The sequence below is a fragment of the Nilaparvata lugens genome, chromosome 3 (genome assembly GCF_014356525.2).
Source record: "Nilaparvata lugens isolate BPH chromosome 3, ASM1435652v1, whole genome shotgun sequence".
NCBI classification, from domain to species: Eukaryota; Metazoa; Arthropoda; class Insecta; order Hemiptera; family Delphacidae; genus Nilaparvata; species Nilaparvata lugens.
This window is the reverse complement of record NC_052506.1, coordinates 31510846-31531999: the sequence shown is the minus strand read 5'-3', so window position 1 is coordinate 31531999 and position 21154 is coordinate 31510846. Positions and strand designations below refer to the sequence as shown.

General features: G+C 33.2%; 2 protein-coding genes across 3 annotated transcripts in view; one reads left to right on the top strand and one right to left on the bottom strand.

Moving 5' to 3' along the window:
- The window catches only part of LOC111054148 (mediator of RNA polymerase II transcription subunit 16), a 37800-nt gene extending 32394 nt beyond the window's left edge, over positions 1 to 5406 (top strand). For both annotated transcript variants that reach the window (XM_039423533.1, XM_039423534.1), the window contains exons 13-14: positions 3074 to 3219; positions 4905 to 5406. In XM_039423533.1, the coding sequence (XP_039279467.1) occupies positions 3074 to 3219; positions 4905 to 5046 (288 nt within the window). In that variant the 3' untranslated portion in view covers positions 5047 to 5406. The remainder of the gene's footprint in view (positions 1 to 3073; positions 3220 to 4904) is intronic.
- Positions 5407 to 6842: 1436 nt separating this feature from the next.
- On the bottom strand, positions 6843 to 19909 carry LOC111054149 (protein Wnt-4-like). Its single transcript, XM_022341120.2, has 4 exons — positions 19651 to 19909; positions 12368 to 12654; positions 10887 to 11081; positions 6843 to 8376 (listed from the first exon to the last, which is right to left on the bottom strand). The coding sequence occupies exons 1-4, from the start codon at positions 19907 to 19909 to the stop codon at positions 8125 to 8127; spliced, it is 993 nt and encodes a 330-aa protein (XP_022196812.2). The 3' UTR covers positions 6843 to 8124.
- Positions 19910 to 21154: the final 1245 nt, after the last annotated feature.

The window sequence follows — 21154 nt, the reverse complement described above, 5'->3', positions numbered from 1 at the left end:
GTGTTTTCTGTCTGACTTATCCCATGAATTGAGTTCACACGTACCAATAAGCTTAACTTTTGAATAGTTGGTAATCCTAATATACAACAAGAATTAACTTTTACCACAATGAATTTGATTTCTTGTTTTATACCTTGCACATAGCAATTTATACTCACTTCACCAATCGTTTCTATTGGTGATCCATTGTAATTTTTCAGTTTAACTTTTGTTGGAGTAACATCATTTCTTAATTTCTTTATTAATCCAGCATTCAATATATTAACTTGAATCCTGTATCAAGTTTAAAAACAACTTTAATTTCATTTAAAATTAATTTTTCATACCTATCCTTGACCTACTTTATTTGGCTTATCAATCACTCCAACAAATGCAACCTCAATAACCCCTACACTTTTATTACTCTCTACTTCTATCTCATAGCATTTTTTATCAATTGATCTACACATCCTAGCAAAATGATTGTATCTTTTACACAAATTACACATTTTTCTAAAAGCTGGACACTTACCATTAATATGCTTATTACCACAGTAAAAGGAAGAATCATTATTAGTATTTCTATACTGTCTAAGCTTATCAGGTTCCTTGTCAGATAGTGATGCATATAAGTTATAGTTTGTCAATAAATAAATTACTTTTTAAAAAACAATTTTATTTATTACAAAACATTACAAAGTTTTTCATGAGGTGCGTTCGCTATGTGCGCTAGCGAGGAACTGAGCTCTGAATACAATATTGTCGCCCACTACGACTATGCTGACTAAACAAGTTAACTGTGATTCTATGCAGTTTTCACTCATATAACTCCTCCATCCCTAAAGAGAACATCAGGGGGTGGATGAGCTGCAAGAACGGGTTGCACTTTTTTAAAGAATTCTTTATAAACAATTATGATAATAATTACTTGAAGTACGATATACAGTAGAGAAGTCCGTAGGCTAATGCTTGTCGTAAAATTACTTTCTTCCCTTATGGGGGTGTACTTATTGATATCAATCGGATTAAAATTAAGATGTTCTAAATTAATTGTGAATTATGGTTCCTTGACTTCATTCATAGTATTAATAACGTTGTCTAGGTTCAATAACTTAGGTCTATACTTCGATTCAGACAAATGATTAAGTTTTCTACCATTATAATAAAATGTATTGTTGTTGCTATTGATTAAATAAACTCCTTTTACAGATTTTGTTATCATTTCTGATTGCTTGTCAATTTTTATAGTTTCCTCATTTGGAAAGCACAAATAGCTATTCAATTCTGGAATCCATTTGACAATACTATTATCTATTTTCATCTTACTATATTTACAATTTGATGTAGTTCCTGATTCAATAATTTCTTTTGATTGGCGGGTTGCCTGACAGTTCATTGAAAACAGGGGTTCTTTTTTATTGGTAGTAACTTGCTAAGTTTGGTTTTTGGTGATTTTGTGTTGGAGTTGGTGTCATTTTGAATTGAAAATCGTTACACAACATGTTGAGTGCTTGTTCAAGAGAGCTTGGGTTTTTCGTTCTCATTAGGGAACCGACGGGTTCACGTAACCCTCTCAGAAGTACTCTTATTGCTAATTTCGATACATACTGGCAAAGAACATTGGAGGCATGCGGTTATTTGTTAACAAAATAAGCGATTTGAAGATTCAAAAGTTTTTTTGATTCTCTGATAGAAGTTGAAAGGTGTTTCGCCTGGTTCTTGTTTTAATTCACTCAATTCTAGATTCAAAGTGAAACAGTCCCTCTTGTCTAGATAACTAGTTAGCAATACGTTTTTTACGTCAGGCCAATCATAGCTACCTGAACTACTTACTACTTCATTGGCTTGTCCTTTGATTTTAGATAGAATTGTTGAATACAAATACTCATTTTGAAAATCATCTGGGTTATTTTTTACATAAAACTTAGCTACTACCTTATCTACAATGGTTATGAATCTGTTCAACAGTGTTAGTTCTTCAAAGAACTCAGGAATCATGTCAAGATACTCCTTCTTGAGAACAGGAGTAGTACCTGGTGGTACAGAAGATCCTGCTGCTGGCAATTTAGGGGCAGGTGGTGCTGGATTCATTTTTAATTAGTAATGATTAATATGTGGGTCAAAAATGTCACAATAATAAAATAGTTCAAAAGATAAATAATTGTTTCTACTCACAAGATAATATCCAACATTGCACTATGATTTCTTAACACTATTTCACTGATGACAATATGCACTTGACACAAATGAAGTTCTCTGTGGCAATATTCACTTCACACAAATGATGTTCGCGACGACTTTTCAACGGTGAAACCAACGAATTATTCCAATGTTTCGGAAAATCATTTTCACTAATTTCACGAATTGACTAATTCTGAAGCCGTCCTACCGACTGCACCAGTTATAGTTTGTCAATAAATAAATTACTTTTTAAAAAACAATTTTATTTATTAAAAAATATTACAAAGTTTTTCATGAGGTCCGTTCGCTATGTGCGCTAGCGAGGAACTGAGCTCTGAATACAATATTGTCTTCCACTACGACTATGCTGACTAAACAAGTTAATTGTGATTTCTAGAAATACATTCACGACAAAATTGTTTGTAGGTAAATAATTTTTACCTGTTTCAAAACATCTTACAGTTAAGAAATTACAGTTAAGAAATTCGGGAATTCATAAAAAGTATAGAGATTAATTAACTTTTGGAAAATTCTCTCATTTTCTGTGTTTAGTCATGAAATGACAAACGACGCAAATTTTAAATAGTGATAAATTATCGCATGTTATAAAACTTTAACGATTGCTGATCGTTCATCCATGAACATTTTTCAATTACTCTCTCACCACTGATAAAATGATCGGCCACATTCAGCCTAGTTTGGAAGAACAATGGCTTATTTGAAAGAGTTAGGTAAACACCTTCTAGTTGAAGATAATTTCTGCATAATCGTTGTACGTAGTACATTACAATCTTATCCTTTTTCAATAGTGATTCTTCTTCTACGATTTCAAGACATCGACTTTAACATAAGCATAGACAAATGTGTTCGATAATGAAATCAAATTTTGAAAATGTGTTCATTTTTATTGTAGTTGGAATACGGAGTGGAACCGGACAACCTTCTGTTTGTGCCGGAAATCACGCCAATCGAAGGTGCGATAACGACTGATCAGACTGTTGACACGATACGACACATTTTCCTCGGTCATCAACCCCTCGTTGTCAAACAGTGTTGCAGGTGAATCAATTTAATACATTCTATGAATGAGAATGACGTTTTTTGGTATTGTGATTTATTGCAATAGTGATGAACAATCCTTTTAAATTTGCATCTTAATTCATTAGATTCTCTGAATTGTAACCATATCTGTAACAAGCTTCCCTTTCCCTGGAAAAATAATGACATGTTCTTCATTATGTCATTGAATGCAACAGAAAGTAGTTCTAGCAGTACATTCCAATGTAAAATGTTTATGCCAAATAATTGTTACACCTAGTGCAATTCACCAGAGAATATATTTTTTTTTCTTCTGTATTGATTCAAGAAGTACATTATCAAAATGATAGAGAGAGAAATAATAAGGTTATTTGTGCTATTCCTCTCCCAAATTTAGATAAGGTTACACATTGTCCGAAATAGGTCAAGTCTTGTAGTTGTTCACTTCATAAAATTTTCAGACCTTATTATTTTCACAAAGTAGATTTTTAAATTTAGATGCTTCAAACGAAACATAGAAGAAATATTTCACATTATTATCACTAAAATAGGAAATATTCACATATTAAAGAAATAATTTTGCAGGACCAAAAACAAGCTTGATATTTTAAAAACACAGCTTAATATACAGTACATCTATAATGACGCAATAAAAAACTTTTTTATAATAGCAATGAAATATAATGCTGTTGTATGTTTCTTCTACTTTGAATTCAAGTGTGGTGATATTTTTGAAAAGTAATTTCTGTACTGAATCGATGATTAAGGGGCTTTATGGTCAAAAATAATATCGATATCTTAGCCTTTGTACATTATAATATGCTAACCGATACTACTGCAGTAAACATATAATACCTTGCAATGAATTCGGTCTCACCCTTAATGATCAGTCATCTTATTGCATTAAATTTGCTTTTTCATTCACACAATGTAAAAAATGTAATCCATGGATTTAGTCTGACTGCAGTTTTCAGGCATTTGTTCTTGAAATGGAGTTGCACTATTCAACGCGTCTAGGGTGTTGAGAACAGATACAAAGTACTTGATAATACTGCAAATGAGCATCAACATTAAAAACATATCCTGACTGGTTTCAAACAATGTTTATTAACTCTGACGTAATCCCTAAATCGAGGGACATCCCTAAATTGAACAGATGAAAAATACATGATAATACTACAACTGAGCATGAACATTTTAAACATATCCTGACAGATTTCAAACAATGTATATTAACTCTGACATCATCCCTAAATTACCTAGTTCTCCAGTGTTCCTTCGTCAGCCGGACACCGCTGAATGAAAGAGGGAGTTAAAGGTATAAGGCTGTGCCAAAGGGGTTTAAAATCTTTTTACTGGTGTTTTTTTTCAAAGTTATTCGATTTGGATACTATCAAGTTATCAAAATAGAAAAATCGCAGCAAAATATTTCTATTACTTTGTGGGAATAAGCGCTTATAATAACTCAATTTGAGTAATTTTCTTGAAAATGAAATTAAGCCAATATTAAATTAATTAGCCGATGTTTTCATTGAAGTGGAGGGGTGATGGACTTACTACTCCGAGTTTTGTTATACTTTTAGAAAAATCTAAGAAACTTGAAGGTTGTGTTTAATTTTGCTACGGCCTTTCCCATTGAATTGTTTGATAAAAAATGCTCAATTGAATGAAACAAGACATTTTCAATGTATTGATTTTGTGTGCAGATGTGGTGGTAAAGCCCAGCTGCAAAGCTGTATGAGAACGGCAGCGATGCGCGCCTGGGACCAGAGGTGGGCTCGCGCCTGCCGCTGTGGCGGCCACTGGAGGGTGCACAAGGTCTCTTCCAGCCACTCCTACTTCAAATGAAAAACACTGCTTTTTTCAACTCAAACGAGTCCTGTGCATGGTATTCAAATATTACTCAGTGACGATCACTTAAATTTGAAATGAAAACCGTTCGAAAAAGTTGAACTTCCTACTAAGTGATTGTACTTTGAAAAATTTATACATATTTATTGTACAGTAATATATTTTAATGCTAAGCCGAAGATCTGAAATAGAGTTACATAGATGTAAGTAAATTAGAAAGAGACAAGCATTCGTGCTTATTACGCCTGATATCATCCATTAAATACACGAAAAGCTGCAATGCTGAAAGATGTAAAGTAAATACCTTTATATGTTTTAATAAAATAATAAAGTCACGATAGTGAGCTCTATAAGTAATCTTTTCCTCAATTATTCATTACCAAGGTACCATTGTCAAACTTATTCATTTTTTATTCAACGTTTCATTTTTCAGATTCCTGTACCTTGTTTCTTCCGCCATGATCACTGTTATTATATTCACAGTTTGGAATCCTCGCATTCCAATATAATCCAGTTTATTGACTAAGGGCCGTTTGCATAGTGACAGTTAAAACTAAATTTCATTTTAAACTGGATTAAATCCGTATCAAGTCTATTTTGTAATAATGTGTTCCATTTTGAGTTTAAGCCACCAGCTGATTAAATCGAGTTTAAGCTTTGTCTGTGCAAACGGCCCTAAGAGTCAGTCCAAACGCTCAAACTTATCGTGCCTTGAACCTATAAACCAAAACCTAAATTTTAAAATAGAGCTAGATGAAGATTATTGTGATATACCAAAAATACGAATTCTGAATGCAAAAATCTGGGATATATCATCTTTACTCGAAGATATAGGGAGAAAATATAGTCGGAAATCTGGGAGATATTTATCTTTAATCGATTTGGGTTTTGATTTATGGGATTAAAAAGAACTCGAAGTTTAACCTTTGTGCAACCTCATTAGTCAAGATGACCCAAATCTGTTCATTCCAATTAAAAAGGAGATTATTCATGATAAATTAATGTTACTCATTGATTTATTCATGATATTGCTCAAAAAGCACTTAAAGATGAAAATGGGTAAAAAAATGAGACATGATATAAGATGCTTTCATAGTTGAGCTATATTTACAAATTAATTCTACATCACCTACAAACATTTAGAGTCTAATGTCCACAAAGAATGCTTTCATAGTACAATTATATTTACATATTTTGTTATCATAAACATTAAAAGAAATAATAACATTAACCATATTCTACATAAATATTTTTTTACATTTTTCTATATGGGAAATTTGGTCTTATAAGCTTTTCAGGTCCTGACCAGCTCTACAGGTTCCATCTTATCTAAGTGACTGTCAAATGCCCTTTACTTTGTGATGGAGTCGAAAAAGAAGGCTTTCCATCCTCGTTATGCTGTCAACTCAAAATTTCAACCTTATTCATTTCGTCTAATCGATTTAAATATTATATAACTTTTATTTTAGACAACTACAGTGCTCACGTCCTTTTTGAAAGAGAGGCAATATCATTGAAAGACGTTTAAATTCGTAGATACAAGGTTTGAATTCTAAATCAAGAGGCAAACATACATGTACAGGTTCTAAATGAATGTGAATCTAAAATGTCTTGTCTAACAAAATTAAATTTGTTTATTTCTGCCCACTTTTTTTCTTTGGTTTATTTATGACTAACTTTCATAAAAATATATCATAATGAGTAATCAATACAAAATGAATATATATTATCTTCATTAAAACAACTTATAAATTATTTTACTAGTTCATTGGGAAATATTGTACAATAACGGGTATAATTATTAATTATTTACATAAGATAATCAACTGTTAACACTTATTACAATCATATTGCACAAAGAAGGTGACCTTATAGTGGAAATTCAATGTTGAGCTTAAAGACCTGGGGCCTGTTTCATAAAAGTTACAAGTCCTGTAATACAGGAGAATCACCATTCCAATATTACATGCTCAATATAGCCGATAAAATCAGCTGTTCCTGTATTACAGGACTTCTAAGTTTTTATGAAACAGGGGCCTGTAATGATCTTAAATAATAATAAGTAAAATCTATGTAGAGTATATAAAATTATTAGAAATATTTCATCTACAGTAACAATATTCACTCGAGATAAACCTTGTCTTAATGACTCTTTCCAATAATAAACTATTATTGATTTCTAATTTCTTACCTCTGTTTTATAATTGTAATACTCATTATTTTAGTTCATGAATCCTGAAAGATTTTTAGAACCATGAGGATTTATCCATAAATATCCGTACAGGTAGACGTACATATAAAAATTATAGGATTAATAATTCTAGTTCATGTTACAAAGTATTCCAAAAATACTTCACATTTCGAAGCTCATATAAATTTTTTCAGGCCGCCAATAAGTTACAAGTTACAGCCGCAATGATCCAGCTAGTTTGGGATGTTAGGGCTGGTTTCCGAGCTCGGGATTTAGCTAAGTTCTAGACTTTAAACAGCTGGAGTCAGAAAATTGGCATTCCGAAACGGGACATAGTCGTAGTTTTTATGATAATCTTTATTTTCTCATTTCTATAATTGGAAACTTTTCCCTTGACGAAATGAAACATCCCTAAATAATTCAAAATAGCTTAACCTTTTCATCATTTTCTCTTTATTTTATCTTGTGTTCAATTTTCTAGTTTTTTGAAATTTAATTTAAACGTGGACTACGACTACGCCCCATTTCGGAAAGCCAATTTTCTGACTCCAGCTGTTTAAAGTCTAGAACTTAGCTAAATCCCGAGCTCGGAAACCGGCTCTAAGACTGCCGATTCAGGAAAGACAATGGAATATTTTCAGTTTAGCTCTGTATCTTATAAATGAAGATAGATCCATGTCAATTCATGTGAAGTTATTTTTGAAACACTAAAATAATAGCATCTCCACAAAAATTTTATTCACAATTTCACCACTTGCCTTATAAATCTTCTTGATTTTCATATGATAATTTCTCACAATAATCCAAATCTGACCATTCAGCAAATTTCATTTCGATTTGGATAATTTAACATTTACAAATTTTCTTTCTTAAAGGCGTCTCTATCAATTGCATTTGTAAACCGGTATTTCAGATACACAGCTTCTGCAGACTAAGTTATAATTTTCCGACTTTTTATCCCATTGACATCGACAAGGATGCATTTTTTGTATGGTGTGCAATCGGTATCCCCTGCCACAACAGGATCGCATACAGCTATCGTCATTCTCGCAAATAAGTCCATGTGTTTCATCGCAGTAGTCCTCCGAGTCTTGGATGAATTGCATATTGCTCAAGTACTCTAGTCCATCCTCTTCCTACGAATAAAAAGAAATAGTACATTGTAACTATAAATTCAATTTATCATATTTTTGGCAATCTTTTGCAATTTCATAATATTCTATTACCGGTCTCATGTAACTTATTTGATTTTAGTGTGATTCTCTCCTTATTTAAAAATAATATTTGAATTATGAATAATACAACAGTATTACAGTTTTTAAACCAACTGCTTAAGTTTTCCACATGCTAAGAGCAAAATTCATAGTAATTTTACTTATGAAAGATAATCTTTAGTACAGATTTCGAGCTCCTCCAGCATATTTAAATAGATCCAATATATCACCAACAACATACCGTATCGTATTATCGAATTAAAACGAACGCACACAGCTGCAGACAGACGGAGGAAAATCCTTCCCTAGGTGCTCGAATGTTGCAACGCACACAGACGTCCGTATGTCGGCTACTCTATGCGTTCGCCTTATAAACGCCTAGGTTCAACAACGTTTATGGTGTAAGGTCTCTCTTGCATAGTCAATAATCTACTGTTCAAGGCCGTACCCAGGGGGGGGGGTCACAGGGGTTGGAACCCCCCCCCCCAATTTTCCCCAAAATAAAAATTTTCATTTACATAGGAACTAAATTTCTCAAGTAGGCTATTATTTAATTATTTTCATAGGTAAATAAAGAAGAGTTCAAAGTTCAAAACAATATCTAGTAAAAAGTACGTTACGTACACAATTTTGTGGTGCATTAAACGATGCTAAGTCTATTTGTATTGTCTATCTTTTTATTTTCCTATTCACCACAGACCACATAACGGGGAAAATTATATCAAAGCTATCTTTCATAAAAACACTTCACTTAAATGCGCTACTTTTATAAATTAATAAAACAATATTGAAACTTATATTTTAAATAATAAAGGGTACTTCAAGTTTGTTTTATCAATTTATCTTTCATATGCATAGTTTATTTAAGGCTGTTCGGTACACATTTTTTTTAATTGGATAATATTTTTCAATATAATTGTTGAGATCATTATAAGAGTGAGAAAAAGTGACAACTGAAATTTTTAAGTGGTCCAATAAGCGAGTTATGGGTTGCTGAAGTGCTAAACTCCGTTTTCTTTCCAGATCATAAACGGTTTCGAAATTTCCATTGGAGTTTTTCAATACATTCAGTATATCATTGGCTTTGTTCTAATATGAGTTTTTCGCGATCTATGTCAAAATAAACAAGCTATCAAATTTACAAAAAATGTTATTTTTTTATTTATGAACGATGATGGGGAATAAAATGTTTTAGTTTGGAAAGATACATTTTTTGAATTTTTAAGAGAGGTTCTGTTAATATAGTTGAAACCGCTTATGATCTGGAAAGAAAACGGATTTAGCAATTCAACGGCCCATAAATCGCTTATTAGACCACTTAAAAATTTCATTTGCCACTTTTCCTCACTCTTATAACGATCTTAACAATGTATATTGAGATAGATTATCCAATTTAAATGAAAAAAAGTGTACCTTCCGAAAAGCCTTAATGCCATGAGTACCTTTTTGTGCCACCAGAGAGAACAAAAAACGGCTCTGTATGGAAATGGTTCAAGCGGCAAGCCCATCAAAGCTTCGTTTTGTCAATAAAAAAATAATGGTCTGGAAAAGGGTTATTTGACAATTTTTGAAAGGTTTTATTGGGCCCTCCGGACCCCGCCTAGAATCACAACCCCCCCCCCCCCAACGAAACTTTTTTCTGGGTACGGCCTTGCTACTGTTAACAATTACAATGAGTTAATGGAATATTGAATAACGACATGATGCTTATTTTGAAAAGCAATTAAAATTTAGCAGCATGAAATAAAATATAGTGAAATAATGTCGACCTTAGAAACGTTAAGCGCCGCTGTCTTTGAATTGTCTTGCTTGACAACGCACCACCCATTATTCTATCTAGAATACATTCTAGGTACATTGGCGCTACCTTTGCTGACTGACATTTATTTCTTGTTCAAGAAGTTGTGGAAAAATGTCAAAATCGCGTCAGCTGTAATTCAAGTCAATATTCAGTTTTTGAAGCGTTTGTCATCCTCTTAAAATAATCAATTAGCCTAGTTTACTGTTAATATCGGGGCACCGAGCTTCGCTCGTTATTTTTATTTATTGATAAACAGAACACAATTCTCTAAAATGATCGTGTTTATATTTCACAGCTGGCTATACGTCATCTTATGAATTTCAGGGATGCGATATTGTGATTTTTCACAAACTCACTTTTTTACTATCCACAGCTGTTTCAGCCAAGGATGAATTATCCTTTTAATGTCGTTCAGCAAGTTTTCTCAAGGATGAGACCTAGTGCAATTGCATCTTTATATCATAAACCTACTATGCTCAAAATTTCGTGAAAATCGTTAGAGCCGTTTTCGAGATCCGTTAAACATAAATAACCAGATATAAAAATAGCCAGATATAAAAATAACCAGATATATAACTACAGAAATTGCTCGCTTAATATAATAGGATTCTATTTTTGATAATAGACTCACCTGCTGATGTCTCATGAGATCATTGTTTATTGACTTCTGGTGTGCTCTGTGATAGTGCTCTTTCAATTTTTCGACTACATCAGTGAACTTCCCTGGTCTCAACCAGCAAACCCGTTTGTTGCAATCCCTGGATTCCTGTGTAAAGCAGTCATCCATTTTATTGAAGCAGAACCTTTGTAGATTCCTCAAATATTCCTGAAATATAGTTATCAAGATTAATAATAGAATAAAATTGTTCATCAATTACAAAACTAATTTGATCTTCCTTTTTCATCAAATAAGGAAATGAGATCATATTAGGAGGAATAATTTTATTAAATTTTCAAGACTGCATTTAGTAACTTTTAACTTTTTGTGACCGTAACGACCGGCCGAAGGTGTGAAACGAGAGGACAATGAATTGAATATATCTTACATTCAACAATATGGACCTGAAAATTCATAGGCTCTTTTTCAATCATCAAATTTCATAAAAAATAATAAAACCATACACATTATCCTCAAAATGTTCGATTTTAACATAAATAGTCATCTTACAATGTTTATAGTAAGGATGAGCATTGGATTAATCGAATTTCCAAACAGTACATTGGTAAATCTGCAACTTTTATTCAAATTCAAGCCCATTAATTGCATTGAAACTTGAGACTGAATTTTATGATAGAAAGAGTCACATTGGAAAAATAGAGGCGTTGTAGTTGATGATGATAAACTAATAAAAACTATTGTCTTGATTTTAAGGCTCCACTAGAATGAGTGTTAGGTATAGGCCTACCGGTACTCAGTATAACATGCTATGGTTGTGCAATTAATTATTATAAATGAAAATCAACATGGAATTTTTTGTTTCACAAAGTAAACATGGAATAAATACAATTCAATAAATTGTCATACCAAGCAATGAACAACAAACAAATTTTGCCAGTACATGGATATAATTTTATTTTTGAGCAGAAATTTTGATGAGATAATGCTGTGGTTCTCACATACGTTTTTTCATTGGTGCAGATTTGAGTCAAGTCAAGACCAATTGGCTCTGGTTTCTATTCTCTAGAAGACAAGGAAGGTAGCTGTTGAGTTGTGCCACTCTTATTTCTTTCAAGTTGAATAACTAATTTTCAATGCGTATTATCATAGAACTTTCACTTTTTAAATTCATTCCTTTTAAATAACCTATAAAAATAAAATTGGTGATCAATCAATAAAATCTTATTGATATTCTCATTCAAATCTTATTATTCAAAAACTTTTATACTATTTACCATTTTTTTTCCATTGTTATTACAGTAATAGAATAAATGAAATTTATATTACAGGGTTACACTTAGGATAAGGAAACGAGCACTATTTCAACTACGCGTATATTTCCACTCAATTTTTTGTAATATTATGATTTGAAACAAGCTCAATAACACAAGATAGAGAATAAATGTATATGTAATTTCTTACTTTAAGGAATATTGTTCATTTCTTGTTCTCACCTTTAATCCGATAAGAGCATTGTCTCTGTGAATCCTAGTAATTTGATTACTAGCAGACTGATGGATGTGCAGAAACCTGCGCACAAATCGTGTGCTGTAGGCCGAGCATGGCACTCTGGCGCCTCTGTGGAATACGTAGTTGCCATTGTGCTCATTGTCCTGCTGCAGTCGCCTTGCAGCCGGGATGCAGCGGCAATGCTTCAGTTTGCCCGAGTTGCACGCGTCCGCTATCCTATCTGCCAGGCAAGCTACTAGCAGTGCGTGTAGGAAAGCCGTCTCTCGGTACACTGCATATTGATAAGAAAATTACAGCAGGAGCAGAGAAAACTTATAAGCTACTTCAGGTTCTTCTATTCTATGGGAAAAGTTTTTCGATGGAGATCAATTCAATTTATTTTCACATGAAATTACAAGTTTGTACAGAATACTCCAGTTGCAATAGAATAATATAAAGATGAATTACATTTTTTCAACTGTAACAATATTGAAAAGTGAAATCCCCAAGAAGACTGCCTACGTATGATTCTTAGGTTTGTTCGAGGATGCTAGGAGACTGTATGATGTTTAAAAATGTATTTGACCCACATTTCTTGGTAGGTTCTAAACTACTGAAAATTATAGTTTTAAATACTGAGAGTCCTAGCTGAAAATCATTATCGCTATTCCCGTATTATCCCTATCCCCAGCTCGAGCTTGCTATTTTGAGGTAGTTGACCGATGCGAAGCTGAGGTCTTAGTTTCGACTCAATCGGCTTTTGTTTGTTTGTACTGCAGTTACAGTCGCAGTTGTTGTCCGATTTGGATGAAATTTGGTATGCAAGTTCTTTGGAACAAGGCGCAAAAACGTATGTGTAATGAAACACCTCCGTTTTTTTGTAATTTAAAGAACCGCAGACCAACCTCAATCCTGAAACTTACTTTTTCGTAGCGCCGTTATCTTTGGAGAGACAGCAATATTCATGCTCCTACTTTTTCGCTTTCAGTATCACCAGCCCATGATGACTGAGAGAGCTATAGAGTTGTATCTCACACTGTGAGACCCAGGTTCAAATCTCCTTCCAACCAGATTTTTTTGCAGATGATACTATATTGTTTTATCTTATTCTAATAATATATCATTATACAGAGTGATTCATAATTATGGTAAAATAATCTGATACGTGATAGTAGAGGTAAAAATAAGAAAAAAAAGTTCTTATGAACATATATCCATAAATGCTTCACTAGCGAGCTATACAGGGTGAAGATTTCGCCCGGAATTCAGTTCCTCATTGTATTATTTTTCCATATGAATCCAGCATAAGTTTTTCAAAAACCAGTCCCCAAACAATTCAGCATCGGTGTATTTCACCAGAGGAACTGAATTCCGAGCGAAATCTTTCACTCTGTATAGCTCGCTAATGAAGCGTTTATGGATATATGTTTATAAGAACTTTTTTTCTTATTTTCACCTCTACTATCACGTATTGAATTATTTTACCATAATTCTGAATCACCGTGTAAAATAAATTATTATGATTAGATAGAATAATTGAATTGAATCATCTTATTTTTTTAAAATTGATTTATCAAATTAATTGGATAAATTATTTAAACTGCCTGCTTGAATAGAATGACTGATTCAATAGTCCAGTCAATATAGACTTAAAAAACGGGGTGTGCTTGCAATTTATATTGTAGTTTAGATTTTTCAATATATTATTTGGGTACCTAAGAGAAGTCCAGAACCAATATTCTTCATGCAAAATTCCCTTGTGCTAGATACAGCGTGGCCCAAAAACCTCATATTTTCGGCTCATTTTCCAGTTTTCAGCTATTTCTGCCAAATATCGTAATCGGACAGAAAAATTTACTCGACTTTTTTTTAGACCATGAAATTCTGAATAAAATGAGATCATTCGGAACTCTCTATCTCCAATGAGTACTGAGTTATGATTTTTTCGAAAATGAGTGAAATTTGAAGAAAAAATCAAGTTTGATGAATTTTAGTTTTTGATCAACAATATCTTCCGATTGTTACCATCTAGATGTATGATTCAAAATCCCTCTGGGCGTATTTTTGTGCTCTACAATCTGAAATCAGGTAGAGCGCGCTATCTCATATAGATTTCCAAGTACACCTGACAACAATGCTTCTTGTATTGTGAAAAATACCTAATTTTCAGTCTCAACCATCATCACCAACTACATTGTCCTTACATTGATATTTCGCACAATGACATAGGTTCATGAGATTATGTTCTATGAGAATCACCCGTTGGATGCACTTCATTTCAGCATTTCAGTAATAAGTTCTGGACTTCTCTTAGGTACACAAATAATATATTAGAAAATCAGAACTACAATAAAAAATGCATGCACTAATGTATATGTGACTGGACTACAATGTTTCGAATGTTTGTTGGCAGCCTATTATAGAGCTTCATTCCTGAATAAATGGAGTTTTTTTCAAAAACTACATTTCTATGGATTGGAAATGCAATACTTTTTCTATTTCGAGTATTATATTTATGATTATCTGTAAAAATTGAACTTACTGATAATTAATTTAACAAAAACTACTAGCTGGTAAATGTAAATGGAAGGAAGTGTGAGTATGTTAAGGTCTTTGAAAAATGCTTTACATGAGTCCCTTGATCTCAGTCTACAGATAACTCTCAATATCTTTTTCCTACAGTTACCTGAAAAAGTGCTCATTCCCGCATCAATTATAGTACGCAATAGTTATTTGTGCATCTAGGGACTAAAGTGCAACTTTTTCTCCCTGAGGGAAACTGTTGTCGCCCAATGGCGTAGCCGAGGGCGACAATTTCCCTGAGGGAGAATAAGTACTTTAGTCCCGTGATGCACACAACATTTTTCCTCCACCTACACCAATACCTATAACAATGAATAATTTACTACATCTTCAGACAATATGCGAGACAATATGGTAACAGTGACTGGGCTGCTATAGTGAGCAGAGGTGCAACGAAGCACAACGCGCTAATTATTATTCATTGTTATGGGCAATTATCATTCTTCAATCGCGGCGTTGTCGGACTTCTTCCATGTTAATCTTATGGGTTTATTTTTACTCCCTTGGGAGTAAAAGTGATCACTTTTCCCGCTGGAATTATTTTTAGTCCCATGGGAGGAAAAGTAGTACTTTAGTATTCGATTCCAGGGTGTAAAATGAGACTTTTGATAGTAGGTGGAGGAAAAATACCTTATTCCCACACCCAGTGCAGGAATGTAGATTTGAGTGCGGCAAAGACTTTGTCGCACTCCAAATTTGCAACATAACAACACAAAATAGTTAACACGCTTTATGACGGTAGAGTGCGGCAAAGTAAAAGAAATGTTGGTAAACCTGAATATGTTCTGGCTGGAAATTTTTGTAAAACAGCTGATTATTACCGTGGGATATTGAATAACGAACAGTAAATAAACAAGAAGTTTTGATAGTATTTAATATCAGTATTTTATTTCTATTCAAGTTATCATGAACAATTTTTTTATGTGTGAGATGCCTATATTTTTTACTGGAAGACATTGGAAACATTTATCGATCATTTTTATGATCAAGGAATCAAGTATTTTTTTATATTCAATTACTTTTGTGGTTAGGTTTCTCTTATTACTGACACTAAGGTTATATTTTCAAAACAATAATGTATCCATTAGGTTTGAAACATAAATATTTACACTTTAAAAAATGTTATTCAGTTCTTCAACTCCCCGAAACATCTCTACTCACATTTTCGTAGAACAACTTCAATGAATGCCATTGATGAATTAGAAACAGAATACAGAATAGATTTATTGAATACCGTAATCAAAAACACAATACAATATATTGTTTACTCAACAGTGACTTGAATGATTGACGTTCAGAATTTCAGGTAAATGTAATGTGTATGTAATATAATTTAATCACGTTTTAAATAATGCAGTAAGCCTATAACCTTAATTATACGTTTCATGCTGCTACTAGGCGATTGGCCAGAAAAGCAGAATGGCCAAATTGACACGTTTACTAATATATTTACAAGAAAAAAACAAGCTGAAACTATATTTTTTACTAATTGTGTATAATATATCATTCACACTCCAAATTTGCAACATAACAACACAAAATAGTTAACACGCTTTATGACGGTAGAGTGCGGCAAAGTAAAAGAAATGTTAGTAAACCTGAATATGTTCTGGCTGGAAATTTTTGTAAAACAGCTGATTATTACCATGGGATATTGAATAACGAACAGTAAATAAACAAGAAGTTTTGATAGTATTCAATATCAGTATTTTATTTCTATTCAAGTTATCATGAACAATTTTTTTACGTGTGAGATGCCTATATTTTTTACTGGAAGACATTGGAAACATTTATTGATCATTTTTATGATCAAGGAATCAAGTATTTTTTATATTCAATTACTTTTGTGGTTAGGTTTCTCTTATTACTGACACTAAGGTTATATTTTCAAAACAATAATGTATCCATTAGGTTTGAAACATAAATATTTACACTTTAAAATGTTATTCAGTTCTTCAACTCCCCGAAACATCTCTACTCACATTTTCGTAGAACAACTTCAATGAATGCCATTGATGAATTAGAAACAGAATACAGAATAGATTTATTGAATACCGTAATCAAAAACACAATACAATATATTGTTTACTCAACAGTGACTTGAATGATTGACGTTCAGAATTTCAGGTAAATGTAATGTCTATGTAATATAATTTAATCACGTTTTAAATAATGCAGTAAGCCTATAACCTTAATTATACGTTTCATGCTGCTACTAGGCGATTGGCCAGAAAAGCAGAAAGGCCAAATTGACACGTTTACTAATGTATTTACAAGAAAAAAACAAGCTGAAACTATATTTTTCACTAATTGTGTATAATATATCATTCAGACTCAAAATTGAGGATATTTGGAACTGGAATAAAAAGTACACATGCAAATTTCATAGAATGGTCAGGTTAGAAGTCTGTCCTGAGGGCTGACCACTAGCCTAATCCTTGATCAGTCCTGGGCCTATTAACTTATTTATTTATTTACATTAATAGACAAATTGAAACAAGCTTACAGCTTTGTTCGCAAAGACAAATTAATCAATGAACCAAATTAATGGGCACCGTTTAAGTATAAGCAAAGTTTTGCTGCATAACTTTTGTGTTTTTGGGTAGGAGAATATAAAACTGTTAGTCACGGGTGTTTTCGAATAGGAGAATATTAAATTGTTAGTCACGGGTGGAGTATAATGTTTTTGAGGCTCATTGATGGCTCAAAATACATACATTATCCAGACAAGTGCCATTTCTACACTTGCTGATGACTTCTTGTAGAGGAAGTATTATTATAATTGAATCTCATATAACTTTATAATATTCATTCTATTATCATTCAGATTGAATTTGAAATAACTCTGTTGTGGAATGGTTGCAATATTTATTATCAGCATTACAAATACTGAAGATTTGCACAAACAAACATTTTATTAAATGTAGGACAAGCTCACCGTCTATTACTGACTTCCCACATTCTATGGTAACTGTAGGAAAAATTTAATGTGCAATAAGTGCGCTAAGTCTCTTTGCTACACTCAAGAAACCATCATTCCGCACTCGCCTACGGCTCGTGCGTAAACGTTTCTTTCGGTGCAGCAAAGTGGCACTTTGCACACTAGTTGCACAAATAACTATTCCTGCATAATGAAAATTCTACGACTGTCTACAGAATTACCCCAAAATATTGTGCCGTAGCTCAAGTGGGAATAAACATATGCATGATAGACGGTCAATAATGTGTTTCTGTTGAGTAAGTTGGAAAGAGTTGAAATTACAAAATAGGCTTGGTTCAATTTTTTCATCAAGTTCTTGATGTGCTCCTTCAAGGAAAAATTCTGGTCGATTACAAGTCCCAAGAATTTAGTTGAGGAGGAGAGTATTAAGCTATTTCTAATGGTTGAAAGGTGAGTCTCGTCTATCCTCGTTTGATTGCGTATGGAACGGAATTGTATAAAGTGTGTTTTACTGCAATTCAAGGAAAGTCCATTTACTTTAAACCACTCGTTGATTTCTATAAGTGTATTCTTCAATTGAGTTATCAATGTGATCTGATCAGCGTTTGATGCTATACAAGTTGTGTCATCCGCATACATTATAATTAACTTTGAATTGGTTGTTGCCTTAGGTAAATCATTAATGTACCGTACACCAGAAAGAGCAAAAGTCCGAGGACAGATCCTTGTGGTACTCCATTTGGGACCCTGGTAAATGAAGAGCATTTTGCAGAAGATGGATCTCTCACACATTGCTTCCTGTTGGAAAGATAGGAGCGGAGTCATCTTGGAGCTGTGCCTGATATTGCATAAAAGCTCAATTTTTCTAGCAGGATTTCATGATTTACACAGTCAAAAGCTTTTGAAAGATCGCAGAATATGCCAGCAGCAAGCTGCGATTGATCAATTGCAAGTGACATATATTTGTCAAAATCATAGATTGCTCCAGAAATGTACTTCTTTTTACGAAATCCAAACTGGTCTTCAACCAATAATCCATTATTCTCGAAATGAGCAGTCAACCTAGATACAACCGCCATCTCATATATATATTTGAGAATACAGTCAAATCTTCACAATATACTGTACTTACTGTACTGGCCCTTCTCATTAGATTGAAAGTTGTATTCATGAGCGAGGTCTACTGTTCGCAGAACTACTAGTAGTCTCTGATAAAGTTTATAAGATATTCAATCACTTTAGTTACTCATGCTCTATTTGTAAAGACCTGATTGTGAATAATTCATTTTTATAATCTATTGCATTTTTAATGTTATAAGAAATAAATAAATATCAATGTATCATGCAAATTATGCTGCTCTTTCATCAATAATATGTACAGAGCTAGTCATGTGTAAGGGAACCCATCAATAAGATGGAGACTATTGTAGATATAATACTGTAACTTTCAGGACACGTTATTGGTCGAATACTATACTTTACGACGTACAACTGAACTTCAACCTCTTATAAGGGGATGTAACTCGAATATTTTAAATGTAAACACCCATTTTGTGGTACATCATATTAAAGACCTTTCCAAAACAAAAAAGATGACATCAATAAAATGTTCTATGATACTTGTATCCAAAATGGTGACTGATTGAAGTTTTAGTTTTTAAGGAAATGAGGGATTGAAACTAAAATATTTTAAATGTTAACACCCATTGTGAGGCGGATTCGATACTAATCATGAAAAATGATTAGTAGCATTTTACGGCTAACCTGTATTGGTGTGGACGATCTGTTTGGGCAGTAGGCAGTTCCAGGGGCTGAAGCGGAAGACACGCTGGCAGTGGGTGGTGGCGAGGTGGACGGTACCCTCCAGCACGGCGGCCAAGGCAGGGCGCTTGTGGCAGAGGGTGCGCTGACGTCGTGAGAACACCTGCATGCCACACGGCCACCCCCCGCCGCCCCCTGTCCGGTTCTCGCCTCCGAATGCCGCCGCCACTGTCCTCAGCAGCACTGTCGAGTCGCGGTCCATGCTTTCCCTGCAAGTATTATTGCCTTGCATTAGAATGTATTTATCGCGATCAAAAACAAACAAAATTAAATTGTTTTTGATAATCAACATGAAATCTTTAAAGACGATCAGATTGTTCCATTGATTATATTGTTAAGTGTATAATTATTGATTGTAACTATACACTTATTATATTGTTTTTGTCATACTTACTCAATTGCAGCTGTTTTCCATGCATCAAATCAAGCCGGTAAACAGCTGTTTGCAGAACAAGAAAACATGTGATTTTCATTACAGCATACTATACTGTAAAGAGATCATATGGTTTTCTTTATAGTCGAGTATGTTTCCCAGTTCCGAAATTGGAACATTCAAATTGATTCAAATAGCTATATAGTATTAGCGTTATAGTCTTCAGTTGTTATATTGGTAACAATAATTTAAACTTCTTATTGTTGAGAACTTTAGTGAGAAGAAGAGAGTGAGTTAATAATATCTAAGTAACTAATAGAATAACTCAAATATTATTAGAACTCATCTAATAAGTTTCAAGTTATAAGAACTCATCTGACATTTTTCAGCATTGGCCTTTATTATTCTATTTGAGCTAGATGGGTCTGTTATGACCTAGGAGCTATGGGCTAGGTGGTGTTTATAGAATGCAGCAGCTTGAACAGCAGCAGGTAAGGTAATGGTTACTGTTTCTCAGCAATATTATTCTTTCTGAGAAAAGTATGACAAAAAATATTGTACGTAACTTGTACGGTAACGTATTTACCGCATTCGTATGATAATTCTGCCCTCAACTACGTTTCGGGCAGAAACAATCATACTTATGCGGTAAACTACCGTTACCGGACTTGTGACGTAAAGTACTATTACAAGTGATCTATAATGTTTCATACCTTAGAGGCACATTACACTGTCATAATATAAATGTACTCGTATATATTAGATATCATTATACATCGTTTATTAATCGTGTGAAATTCTCAATACAGCAAGTATCAACTTGACAGTACCTATTCCAACTTTAGCACAAGGGTTAGAGATGAGGATTTTCAATATGTTCAGCTTCTAACTAGTCTCAATGAAGCTGCAGAGTCAAAAATTGTGTCCAAATTACATTGTCAAATGATCAATTGTTGCTGAATTCAGAATTTCACACTCAACAGTAAAGCTTGTATAACAATTAATGGAAAGCATAAAATGTTGAAATAATACATAACATTGAAGAGAATTGATTTCTATACAACCCCACGTTCA